Source organism: Notolepis coatsorum (genome assembly GCF_963971535.1).
Source record: "Notolepis coatsorum genome assembly, chromosome: 8".
NCBI classification, from domain to species: domain Eukaryota; kingdom Metazoa; phylum Chordata; class Actinopteri; order Aulopiformes; family Paralepididae; genus Notolepis; species Notolepis coatsorum.
The window spans coordinates 55,873,503-55,887,474 of NC_140172.1; the positions used below are offsets into that span (position 1 = coordinate 55,873,503).

General features: G+C 47.8%; 1 protein-coding gene across 1 annotated transcript in view; it reads left to right on the forward strand.

Moving 5' to 3' along the window:
* LOC311233659 (ryanodine receptor 1-like) overlaps positions 1 to 13,972 on the forward strand; it is a gene marked incomplete at both ends in the record, with an annotated part of 453,326 nt that overhangs the window by 254,524 nt on the left and 184,830 nt on the right. The window contains 3 exons of the mRNA XM_084320641.1: positions 2,708 to 2,843; positions 3,415 to 3,601; positions 9,135 to 9,246. Of these exons, the coding sequence (XP_084176767.1) occupies positions 2,708 to 2,843; positions 3,415 to 3,601; positions 9,135 to 9,246 (435 nt within the window). The remainder of the gene's footprint in view (positions 1 to 2,707; positions 2,844 to 3,414; positions 3,602 to 9,134; positions 9,247 to 13,972) is intronic.

Here is a 13,972-nt window from a genome sequence, read left to right on the forward strand (position 1 = left end):
TTTTTTCAGGGGGAAAAATGCCAGGTCGGTCTGGGTGTCACAGGGTTAAGCGCTATGGAGACCCTGGTTGGGTATGTTTTTACTCAGCACTGTCGTCATGGCTTACAGCCATGCCATTCTGTACGCGCTCGATCTCGTCGGATCTCGGCCGCTACACAGGTTGGTCCTGGTTAGTACTTGGTTGGGAGACCGCCTGGGAATACCAAGTACGGTGTGCTTAGGGGCTGGTTCTCCATTATTTTTCGCTCCTCTCTCACGCATGGCGAAGAGGGGCCTGTGGGGGTGGTTTTTTGACCTCCTCTGGTGACCCTGTGCTTCCCGTACCGCCAGGCCCGGTCCGAAGTGATGTTTGCGACCCGTAGGCCTGGGTTAACCCTTTTTGGAAACTGAAACACTTGTACTGCGGTATAGCCGGTGTATACCCGCAGGTGTGTTTTGGAGTTTTTTCTTGAGGGGTTATAGGAACAACCACCGCATTGGGTAACACCGAGGTGGTTGATTCCCTGGTGTGTTGGTGCAGTGTCAACTCCCGGGTTCACCGTTTGAGGGTGCCCCTGCACGTTCATGACGTCTGCCAATCGTGTCAGCCTTCTCTGCCTCGACCCCTCTGGGTGGGGGTTTTTAAATGGAGGCTTGGTCATGCAACAACGCCAGCATATGCCCCTTCCGCCGGGGCAGCTGTGTTCAGCTGTCCCCTCTGGCGCCTGTCTCGTCCGCAGTCTCCAGGCTAGGGTTAACAGCCTGTTGCCTGGTTTTTCCCCGGTGCGCTGCCTGCTTCCGTTGGTTAACCTTTTTTGTGTGCTTACGGCCATGCTGACTGTCTGTTCTGCAGGGTCAGTGTGCCAGGCGGTGTACTGTTGGGGGGACGGGGCCTGCTCGGCTTACGGCCATACCGACCTGAACACGCCCGATCTCGTCCGATCTCGGAAGCTAAGCAGGTTCTGGCCTGGTTAGTACTTGGTTGGGATACCGCCTGGGATTACCAGGTGCAGTAACTGGGGGGCCTTTGTCCGAATACGCTGGCGATGTGGGGGGCGGGGCACTACGTGCCCACCTGGTGGGGTCTTGATGCTGGCATCATGGACTTCTCCGGGCCCCCATTCCAGGGAGTCCAGTCCTTTTGGTGGGTCTGGGTCTTCCTTCGCGCTCCGCTGCTACGGCCTTGCCACGGGGTTGGGTTTGCCCTTGACCCCGTGATTCTGGGGGCAGTAACGAGGTTGTTCCTCCGTTCGTTCCCGGGTGGCATGCGGGTTGTGCGTGTGTGTAGTCGTGGGGTCAAGCCACGGTCTGCTCACCCTGTGCGTTAAGTTGCTTGAGTGCCTCTTCGCACGGTCGGGTCCGTCGCCTTCCCGTGAAGCCCCTAATAGGGGGGATGCCCTCCATTAGGGGGGGTCGGGGGGGCTCGGCCCTCCCTGTTCTGATGGTTTTGGGGGGCTGTCAGCGGGGTGTATTTGTCAGCCAGCGGCTCCGCTTGGCCTCCCTTGTGCAGTAGTGATGCCAAGCAGAGCCACTAACGGAACAGAACGATAGGTTATGACTATAACCAAGTTCTGTCAGTTAGTGGTGACGCTTGGCATCAGACGGCCGCTGCAGCCCTTGACCTCACCTTGTGGTGAAAGCTTGGGAAGGAGGAGAGCAGGTGACCACACACCTGCTTATGAAGGTAAGCTGATGAGGGGTGTGGTCAGACTAATACTGGTATTAAAGGTACATTTGTGGTTTATTCAGTGCGCGTGCACGTACGCGAGATAGTGCAGTAGTGATGCCAAGCGTCACCACTAACTGACAGAACTTGGTTATAGTCATAACCTATCGTTAAGTATATTGCTCAAGGACACTTCAACATGCTGCTGGGAGGAGCCAGAATCGAACCTGGAAGTTTTTGATTACCAGACCACTGTAATTTTTTGTGAAAACAAGGTTTCGGAGGTGGCTGTAAGGCATAGGTCACAACGTTACGATGCTCCTGATTGGTCGCTACTCAGCATGGTTGAGGGAACATTGTAATGCAATTGGACAATGTAATTGTAATGATCCTGCCCTCCAACAGTTAACCTTTTTGCAAAATATCGTGCCTTTTGTTCATTGTCCAAACGTTCCACTTTCTTAGAAAGTCCTACGTGTGAACTAGGATTGCTCATTTCACCAACACATAACCCCCGGCTGTATTTATATACATCCACTTGCATGCATTGTGCTCTGCGGTTTGCCCTCCAGCATGGCTGGGTAAACACTATGCGTCACGTAACTGAACATCCTCATCCTATAGTGCTTGGGTTGAAGGATGTCATGGCAGCAAGAAACGGTAGGAATGAGGCATTTCCTGGTTTCCTGTGGAGTTAAGATCACTTGAAACAGCAGCGAAAGGAAAGGATGTTCAACTGATCTCATTAGAATATATGATATGTGTGGCTTGTGTTTATATGGTTGTTACAGTATGTGGTTGTGGTATATAGCTTTGTTCGTCATGTTTGGTCGTTCGTTCATCAGGGGAGGGGGGCGGCATGAAATTATGTATTTTTATTATAATTATTTGATTATAATTTTAATTGATTCCGCAATGGCGACTCTCTCCATATGAGGGTCCAGTGGAGAACTCGGGCACAGAGATGCTTCAGGTGGCACGTCCAGTGACCAGAATACACAGAAGTATTCAAATGATTAGTCTTGCTATGCATACATTTGTCTTATTTACATCTGTGTACAGGTGGTGAAGTATTTGGCAGGCTGTGGGCTCCAGAGCTGTCCCATGCTCCTGACTAAGGGTTACCCTGACATTGGCTGGAACCCCTGTGGAGGAGAGAAATACCTTGACTTCCTACGCTTCGCTGTCTTCGTCAATGGTCTGTTAAATTTTTTTTTGTATAATGTGTTTTAACCACCATCAGGACATGATACTAATGACCTTGTCAACCAACAACATTGGCTTGTGGATTCAGAATTTCACTAGCTAATTTAGCTTTTTAAAGATCATGATAGACTGATTGAACTTCTGCCAAATAGGCCAGTAGATTTGACACGCTTACCAGCCAGAGTTAATTTGATCAGCATTTGGCTGGTGGTTTCTTCTCATTTCAAGCCTTGGCCTCCATTTTGTCACACATTTAATTGTCGGTCATTTCCTTCCTCCTTCCTTAGCAACACAAGGAATGTGTGTTGGATACGGACCAGCTAGTCTAGCTGTTGGCCAAAAACACCTCTCCTAGTCCTAGGCTAGTGGTCCGTCTCCACTTCTATTCATTTGTGCTAAGTTAGGCTAGCTTGCAGCCGGATAGCTTTCTACTGAACGCACAGAGAGGAAATCGGTATCTATCTTCCTGGCTGACTCTGGAGAAGACTGTAATGTAATGTTGGCGTGTTCCTTGAATATACAAAAAATATACTTTGAGTTATGTGTGTCTTTGCTCTCTGTAGGAGAGAGCGTGGAGGAGAATGCCAACGTGGTGGTGCGTCTGCTGATTCGGAGGCCAGAGAGCTTTGGCCCTGCCTTGAGAGGGGAGGGCGGCAATGGCCTGCTGGCGGCCATCGAGGAAGCCATCAAAATATCAGAGGACCCCGCCAGAGACGGCCCCTCTGTGAAGAAAGACAGACGCTTCCCTATGTAAGAGGCTTGTCAAATTCAGTGGGTGTGTTCGCATGCAGCTATTAATTTGCTATCCTCATTCAGGATAAGGTGTTTACAATGTACAGTATGCATCATAATCTGATTATAAATATTATATTATATTATATTATATGCTTGTATACATGAATAGAACAGAATAAAACATGGATCACAGACCATAGAAACCAACAATAATCAGGGTATTGCTTTTATACTGTATGTGCAAAAAAGCTTTAGCTTTTTTTTGTACTTGAGTGTCTGAACTTATATTTGATTATCTATGAAAAGACATTCAGAGTGAAGAACTGCATTTGTGTCTGTCAGTGTGTGTGTCCTAGAAAGGGTTTTGAGCGTGTGTGTGGGTGTGTGTGTGTGTGTAGTGTGTCCCCCTGGTGGAGAAAAGGGTGCACCTGGGGAGAATAAATAACGAAGGTTTATGTATATAACCCAGTTCTATGAGTTAAATGGTGCGCTCAGCACCTGTCTGCACTGTACTTCACTTCGTGCACGTGCACTGAATAAAAAATTCCACCATGTACCTTTACATCCCAACATCCGTCTGACCACACCCCCTTCCGCTTACCTTCATAAGCAGGTGTGTGGTCACCTACTCGCCTCCTTCCAACTTTCACCACAAGGCGAGATCAAGGGCCGCAGCGGCGTCCAGGTGCTGAGCGCACCATTTAACTCATAGAACTGGGTTATATACATAACCCTTCGTTCTATGTCGTTAATGGCTTGCTCAGCACCTGTCTGCAACAGGGGCAGAGCGGGAGCCATAGCCCGACCAATGTACCCCGCTGAGGCCCCCCACAACCATCAGACCGGGGAGGACCGAGCCCCCCCGACCCTCCCTAATGGAGGATACCCCCCCTATTGGAGGTTCACGGGAGGGCGACGGATCCGACCGTGCGACTACACACACGCACAACCCGCATGCCACCCGGGAACGAACGGAAGGAACAACCTTGTTACTGCCCCCAGAAATCACGGGGTTAAGAGCAAACCCAACCCCGTGGCAAGGCCGTAGCAGCGGAGCGCGAAGGAAGACCCAGACCCACTGAAGGGACTGGATCCCCTGGAAAACGGGGGCCCGGAGAGGTCAATGACGCCAGGCATCAAGACCCCACCAGGTGGTCACTTAGTGACACCGCCCCCCACATCGCCAGCGTATTCGGATAAGGCCCCTCCAAGAGCGGGCCCTTTCCCCCCAATAGCACACCGCCTGGCACACTGACCCTGCAGAACAGGCAGTCAGCATGGCCGTAAGCACACAAAAAGGTTAACCAACGGAAGCAGGTAGCGCACCGGGGAAACCAGGCAACAGGCTGTAACCTGAGCCTGGAACACTGTGGACGAGACAGGCGCCAAAGTAGTCAGCTGAAAACAGCCCCCCCGGCGGAAGGGGCGTATGCTGGCGTTGTTGCATGACAAAGCCTCCATTAAAAAAAAAACACCCAGAGGGGTCGAGAAGGCTGACATGATTGGCAGACGTCATGAACGTGCAGGGGCACACTCAACCGGGTAACCCGGGAGTTGACACTGCTCCAACACACCAGGGAATCAACCACCCTCTTGGTACCGACGGTGGTTGTTCCTATAACCCCTCAAGAAAAAACTCCAAAACACACCTGCGGGCATACACTGGCTATACCGCAGTACAAGTGTTTCAGTTTTCAAAAAAGGGTTATCCCAGGCCTACGGTATCAACAAAACTTTACTTTGGACCGGGCCTGGCGGCACGGGAAGCACAGGGTTACCAGAAGAGGTCCAAGACCACCCCAACAGCCCCCTCTTCGCCACGTGTGAGAGAGGAGCGAAAAGAATGGAGAACCAGCCCTAAGCACACCGCACTTGGTATTCCCAGGCGGTCTCCCAACCAAGTACTAACCAGGACCGAACCTGCGTAGCGTCCGAGATAGGACGAGATCGGGCGTGTACAGGTTGGCATGGCCGTAAGCCATTACGATAGTGCAGAGTACAATATGTACCCAACAAAGGGTCTCCATAGCGCCTAACCCTGTGACACCCGGACCGACCCGGCATTTTCCCCCCCGAAAAAAGCACAAGTCCCTCAGGGTACCAGAACAGCAGATCTGCATCCCCGGCGGACAACGGGTTAACTGACCTGGACCAGCGCGACCAGACCAGTCCCGTGTCCTAACCACGCCGACATGCCCACTCCAGAAGAGGGGGTAGGTATGCGTGTCGATCTAAAACATGAAAAGAGGGCGCCACCCAGACGGTCCCCATTTAGACCGTGCTCAGTGGCCCACCCCAAGGGCGTGAGACCCTTCTACCTATGTTCTGATCTATTCCGTTAACATCCCCCAGATATGAACGAGAATTCATCGAGACAACCTAGTAAACTGGCGCTCGGAAGAGACAAAACTCCATCCCAGTTGTCCTATAAAAACGCTGTTTTTAACAAGCAACCAAGGCGCACTTAGCCCCTGTGTGATTCTTTAACAGAAACACACCGAGCCAGCACTATGTATGCGTCGAGACCCAAACACATCAATGGATAGTCCAGCAAGACACCAAACATTGTTCCTCCAAGTCGCCTGGGAGAACGACACGGAGCCGTCGTGCTTCATGTACCTTCCTCTTTTTATTCAAAAAAGAAAGAACACAGACTGACATGAATCCCTCGTGACGCAGCTGAGGGTAAAAAATGTTTACATTTTTACATCCCACCACCCTCCCATAGGGAGGAGACGGAAATCCCCTGAGAGACTTCCCACGCGAGCTGTATAGATTGAAAAGAATATATTGCAACATTGAGCTATGTAAAATTAGGGTTAGGGCTCTCCGAGGAGGAGGCACTGAACCAATACACACTCAATAATCTAATTGAATCGAATACACACACAATAGAGCAGGACTCCTTTTTGAAGTTCTACTGACCTTGACAATCTGAGGAGGAGGCTCTGAACTCTGAGGAGGCTCCCTCACAGGGAAGGAGAGTCCTAACTCACAGAAGGCCCGAGTAGGAGCTTCGTGAGGAGGAGCCCTGACCACTCCCTGAAACAGATCCATCATATGGACCTGAACAACTCACGGAAGTCTTACCAACAGAGACGCGCACAGTGACGTACTCTATGGCGGGGGAATTTCTGCGGTGCACACGCCCAATCTTCCAGGGCATGGGACCAGGAAATCCCCCCCTCCTCTTACCCTGTAACGTGCCGAACAGCAACGTGACAGGAACCTTGAAGGACAGGAGGTTTTAACCCCTGCCCATCAAAAGGGGAGGAAAGGATTACCAGTTCACCCCTTACGACCCCACACCCATGATACGATGTAATGACAAAAAGAGCATGACACAGTCATAGTCAGCTACATGAAGTGTCTAACAGCTTCACACAGCTCATGTGCTAACCTGCTATCTGATTTTTACTAAGGAAAAAACACAGAATAGAGAGGGCCCCTTTAAGAGCCCCGGTACTTACACATGTGCTTCTGTGGCCAACCTAACCCAGTTGTAGATCACAAGACACACACAACCCTTTATCACAACAAAAAATGGCAAGTACACTCTTGCTACAGAGGAACGCCGTTTTTCATAACGAGAGAATACAGAATCCTCGATTAGTATCGGCCACAGGCCTTGCTATGCACACGAAAAGCGACCAAACAATCCTTTCTTTAGGAAAATATAGTTTCTCAAGCGGTTAGCACAACCCCAGCAACTAAGCTAAGGGTTACATCGTATCCCCACAAGCACAGTGACACAATATATTGTAAACAACATGTCGGGGGGATCACCCCTCCTACCTTACCCTTGATACGGCCCAGTTGAACAGGTAACCCTGTTAATATGTGAACACACTGTTCATTGTCATTACAGGCTGAGAAAAGAATTCATTCTTCACTCATATGTCACTAAGCATAGCTTTATAGGTTAATTAACCCCCTTAGTTGTGAGTACATGGTACATGAACACACATGATGTTCTCAACACAACTAACCAGATCATTTTTACACATGTAAACAACAACCCGATTTGTATGGAGAAGAAGCTATACCAGTGACAAGACAATTCACACACAACACGCGTCGTATCCTCAATGTATTGCAGCAACACCCGTTTTGGAAAACATCGTTATTACAAAACATTTAGAAGAGAAGGAAGAAGACGTGTTTAAGGTCTGGTCGGGACCTTCCTACCGTGAGCGCAGGCCAAGCGAACTGCAGTCTGGCTAACGGGGCACCGACGTTAAACACAGCATTCCTGTGTTGACGACAAGGGCAGCGTCGCTGCGCCACCCAGCCGCTACGGTTCTCCATGTTGACGCAGTCCTCGCCGGCCGGGCTCCCGGTAGGTTCGACTAACATCCTCTGTCAAAGATGACGTCGTAGTCAGAGTGTTTAAGGCATGTTATAGTCACAGAAACGTTCAACAGTGTAGCATTAAGCTAACAGCCATTCTGCTGATAGCAACAAGCTAACGTATACCAGCCTGGTAAACACAGCGAGCTAACATCGCATCTAACAGCTGCGCAGCTAACAGCTGACTGGCTAAAACAGTAGTCCACAACTAGCATGCAAGCTTAAGCAGCTATCACCTGAACTGTATACAATGACATAACAAGCCACACTTCAGACAGGCCGCTGTCCCAATCCCTCCCCTAACAGGGAAAAGAAAAAGAAATGTCAGAACACAGTTGTCAACGGTGATCCAGACATACACGGGGCCCTTTGAGCATGGAACTTCCGATAAAGAAGATCTTATGCCCACATTTCCTCGTTAGGGTATACTTTCATTTGTATATGAAAGATGGGGCCTGCACGGGACAGAGAAGCATCCGCTCTAGAATCCTGGGATCACCAGAACCTAGCGCGGCCCACTAGATTAGCCATCATGGGCGTCAGACCCAGATCCTCCGACCGCCGTTTAAGTCGAGCAGAGGACCCTAGCCTGGGGTCGGCGTTTCGTAAATTGTTAGCTAACCCCCATAGCATCAACAACAACCAGAGCTCGCAAGCAAAACAGTACGTACCCAACCTGGAAACAACCGCTTCAGACGGTGCGTCCTACAGTCCAGCTGTGTTGCTGGAGGGTAACCCCATCCAGCCGCAGCAAGGAGGATTGTAGTTGGGAAGCATGTCAGCGGCGTGAGCTCCTAATACGAAAAAAACGTTGAAGGTCGGAATGATCCAGACACTCCAGTAACGAAGACAATATCGCCATATTTTCTCGAAAATAGTGAGAGAGAAAATAAAGATATGATGTCAACGTATCTCTTGTTTTCCAACTTTCTTCTACTAACAACCTCGTCAAGTGGGGATCTACCGAAGGCACTTCCTTGTGGTGAAAGTGAAGAAGGAGGCGAGTAGGTGACCACACACCTGCTTATGAAGGTAAGCGGAAGGGGGTGTGGTCAGACGGATGTTGGGATGTAAAGGTACATGGTGGAATCTTTTATTCAGTGCACGTGCACGAAGTGAAGTACAGTGCAGACAGGTGCTGAGCAAGCCATTAACAACATAGAACCTCTATTAATGTTGCTGTTGTTTTTATTACTAGGTTTGGAGGAGAGGAACAACATGAGGAGAACAAAGTTCACCTGGGAAATGCCATCATGTCCTTCTACTCTGCCCTCATTGACCTGCTGGGACGCTGTGCCCCAGAGATGCATGTAAGACTCACACACTGGTGTTGTTTAAAGTCCTTTAACACTTTGAGTGCCAGCCACGAGAAATCTCGTTAGTTCATGCCATGCGTTGAGTGCCAACCGACGAGAAATCTAGTTTTTAATCGTTATTTTTTTTATTATCGATTTCCATTCATTTTTCATCAATCTAGCCTCACGTTACCAGTGGGGATCTGTCTGAGCTCGAACAGGGAAAATACCGCCCCCTATCGTCTCTCCGGATGGTATTGCACCCCATTGGATTGGACTGAATGAAATGGATGGGAAAAAAAAGAGTCTGGAATCCACATTTTACTTGTCAGGCATGTAACCGGAGACAATCCCAGTCATTGCCCACCCTCAGAACAGCGTGGATTATGTATTTCCAGTACCCAGCGTTGGATCAATAAACGCGATCGATATTTGGAATGGCGATCAGGAATTGGAATAATCTTTTTGGAGAACATCTGATCTGAGGTAAGGAATCTATTTGACCAGTCTTGGGATAATCAGAGTTCTTTTCACCTATATATCAGCGTGTCCCATATGTGTGTGTGTGGCTGTGAGTGTGTGTGCTGATCAGGAAATAAGATAATCGATTTTTCAGCCCGCTTCTCTAGCGTGCATAAGTATACATATACTATCGATAATCTAGAGTTTATTTGAAAACTATTCATAAATAGGCAGAAAAATTACAACGTGTTTTGTGTATTCCACTAAAGAGCTATTATCACAGAATCTTTTTTTTTTTGGAAGTTTAAAAAAAAGCGTTTTTCAAAATGGTATAAAACGGAAATGAACCGATTAAAAAAACAATCTGTTTCGACAATGTTGACTGCAAACAAGTCATTGATAAGCGACGGGCGTATTAGACACATAGCCATCATTTAAGATATAGTTTATGCGTTCACAAATAAGATCGCCCTCCATTGACTACAGCGTTGGCACTCAAGCACTATTTTTGGCTCCCCCTGCTGGCACGGAAAGTGTTAAAGCCAAATCGTATTTAATTTAATTTCAAACCTACTTACCTACTACAAACCTAATTGATACAATAGGATCTAATTTCTAAGATGGACTTCTAATATTTAAGTTAATTATTCCTAGTCCTTTCCTATTTTTAAAAGTGAGTGGATTGAGAGGGGAATTTGGATTATGAAAGTATATAGTTAGTAGGTTGTAGGGGAATCATGGTCAGGTTAGATACATTTATAGAGCGATTTGAATAATGAACAGGCTTTCTAATGGTATTATGTGCTTGGATGGGCGAGGGAGTTTGGACCAAGGATTCTACAACTATTTCTAGCTATAGTCCGATCCGTTATTAAGCTACTTTGATGTCTATTAAGTATTAACTACTCATAGTTCACAATTCACTGGTATAATGACAACATATTTACAAGCAACAGCACGGATCTGACTCACCCCATCTCATGGACAATATGCACACGATTTCACAGCAAGACTCGTATAAGAAAAGAGAGCCATCCGTGTTTGGATGCAAACCGTCTCTGAGAAAAAGTTATTCTCTATCAGAGAGAGTGGTGTAGTTGTGCACATACGGAACCCCCAATGAACAGCAATAGAGCACATGGCTAAATGCTGTGTGTGCCAGTAGCATTGAGAGGAAAATGACCCCCAGATCTAAGGCATGGTAAACAGGAAGTGATGTGTTAACACATGACAGAAAACATGTCGACATCACACAATTTGTCATTTAACAGTGTAATTTGATGTAGTATCATCATTGTTGATACATAAAACATGGGTCAAGAATCAAGAGGTTTATTTGTCACATACATACCAGGGCATACAGTGAAATGCGAGTGGTCAGTCTGTTGGGTCTGTTGAGACTGGCAATAGAGGCAAGTTGTCTTTCTGTTATCTACCCAGTAAAATGTTGAGTGTGATGGTGGGGAGTTTTTTTTAGACTATAGTTTCAAAACAGTGGTGGGCCAAAAAGGGTTCGATCCCCCAGACTGAATGAATAACACTCCATCATCACTTAATACCAACCGCTGAACTGACCTTGAGCAAGGCACTTAACCCCCAACTGCTCAGCTAATCTACCTTGGGTAAATAAAACAAATATTGAAAATGTATCAATATGTTGAGATATTGATACAGATGGAAATTCTTTGAGTAAATGTTTTGACATGTCGAAATGTTTGGTCTCTGTCCTTCTCACATTTTGAAATTTTTCTCCTTTTTACACGAAACAGGACAACACAATACAGTAACAATAATAATAAACAAGAACGCACAGGACAATAACAGCAATAATAACAATAATAATAATAACGATAATGACTGTATAAGCAATTAAATCAGAATAATGAAAATAGAATAGTTGTAGTATAAATTAATTATGTAAGGGAAAGGAAAAAATGATAATATATATAAACAGCGACAACAAAAAGCAAACCACAAAATTAAGACTACACATGGACACTCGCTCGCTCTCCCCCCCCCCCCCCCCCCCCCCGCCGCGCTCACCCCAGGATCTCAACGTGAGTTACAGTCATAATATCTTATTCAGTACTCAAAATTTATATGCGCTCTTTTAGCTTTTCAACAGCAGCCAACCAGATTGCGATATTGGATTAATTAATCCCTATAACACGTGCAGTATCTCCAGATAGATCACATCAAGATAGGTGAGAATCCATACCTTCGGACAGAGTTTATCTGGGTGAATCCAGCGTGAGGCAATAAACTTTTTGGCGGCTGTGAGGCCGGCTAAAATTAGTCTTTTCACATGTGTAGAGGTCGGTAATTGAGAGACATCATTCAATAACAATACAGAAGGGGAGACAGGTATGGTCACAGAGAAAATATCTGAGAGCTGAGAGGTAACATTTTCCCAAAAGAGCTCAACAGGAGGACATTTCCAGTACATATGCATAAATCTTCCGGTGGCACCGTTTGGACACAAGGTACATCGAGAGTCAAGTCTGAGACCCATTAGATTCAATCGTCTAGGGGTCAAATAAGTCCTGTGAACAAAATTGAGATGAATCTGTTGGTGATCTGGGTTGCGTGAGGATAGCCGAACATTTTCCCAGATTGCATCCCAATTAAAATCTACATCCAACTCCGGGACATCCTTTCTCCAAATCGTATCCAGGGGGAGGTCTTTATATGAGGACATAAATAAATGGCGATAAAAGTCAGAAACGAAGCCTCTCGATGTCTCCTTGTCATAAAATAATTTGTGAAAACGGTGATGCACTAGTGGAACGTCCCATGGAACACCATGAGCTTTCAGAGCTGCTCTTATTTGTAAATAAAAGAAAAAGGAGGTTCCGGGAAGATCATACCCGTTGGATAGATCCTGGAAAGAGCGGAGACCAGAGTTATCGAAGATATCCCCCAACATGTGGATGCCTTTCTTTTCCCATCTAGGGTACCTAATAGGTTCATTTTAGGTTAGTACCAGTGTTCATTTTGGTAGCTATTGTTGAATCTAGAGGGTGTATGTATGGTTGTAACTAACTGTAACTGACCTCTACTGCTCCCATGACTGCATATATATCTGTGTCCACTGGAGGGCACTATAGGCGGAGCTTCTACAGTCTACGCCAGGTTGGGAGTATATAAGACTTGGCTCCCTCCTATTTTTTCTTCTTCCCACAAATGCCTCTCCCGGAGAGGAGCACACTGAGCTGTTGTGGTATGAGTCAATGTGAATAAAACGCTGCCAGCAGCGCAAGGCCACAGACGGAAACCATGCCTCATGTACATATTATTGTCGCCCCATAGCCATTTCTGTTAACAGGTTATGGGCCCAGATCTCGCAGGGGCAAAATAATAAGGGTAGCTAGCTTAGCTGACGTGTAGGCCAGAGTAGCACCGGGAGTACCGCGTGGCTAGCGTACTAGGCCAACAAAGCTTAAGCTACACCAACCACCAAGAAAGAGGATGGCGACCAAGGGAAGAAGCAAATGGCCCTCATTTAATGGGAAAGTGGAGGGATATGAGCTCTGGGAAGAGCGCATGCTATGTTGCATGCACGGCGCGGGACTCAAGGCGGTGATCTTGGCGGCCCCCGCAGGACCACTGACGGCGGAGGAACAAGCCCAAGACGACAAGCTTAATGCGGACGCATACTGTGAGTTGGCGCCGCTGCTCGACGATACAAGCTTGGGGCTGATATTCCGCGACACGAAGGACAAATGCCGAGAAAGCCTGGGAGAGTTGAGGGAGCATTACATCGGACGGGGAAGGCCCAGAGTAGTGTCCCTCTACGTAACGTTGACGGCCCTGAAGAAGGGGCACACAGAGACGATGACAGAATACATCATCCGAGCTGAGCAGATCATGACGGCGCTCAAGAGTGCGGGAGAGGCCTCTGAGGGGTTAATGATGGCAATGGTGATGAGAGGACTACCGGAGTTGTACAGGCCGTCCGCGCTACTGGTTACCCACGGTTCAACGGACATGACATTGGGGCAGTTCAAAGCCAAGCTGCGGAACTTTGAGGCCTCAGAGGATATCCACCCAGATGCCACGGAAGCGGGGGGGATAGCACTGAAAGCCCGAGCGACACTGAGGGAGAAGGCCAGGCCCACGACGGAGCTGACGTGTTGGCGATGCGGAGAGAATGGGCATCGGAGGGATAACTGCAACAAGACGGTCTGGTGCAACTTCTGCAGATCATCGGGGCACACAGACAAAGAGTGCCGAAAAAAACGAGACCAGAGCGCCCGATACGCACATGGGCAAGATGTCG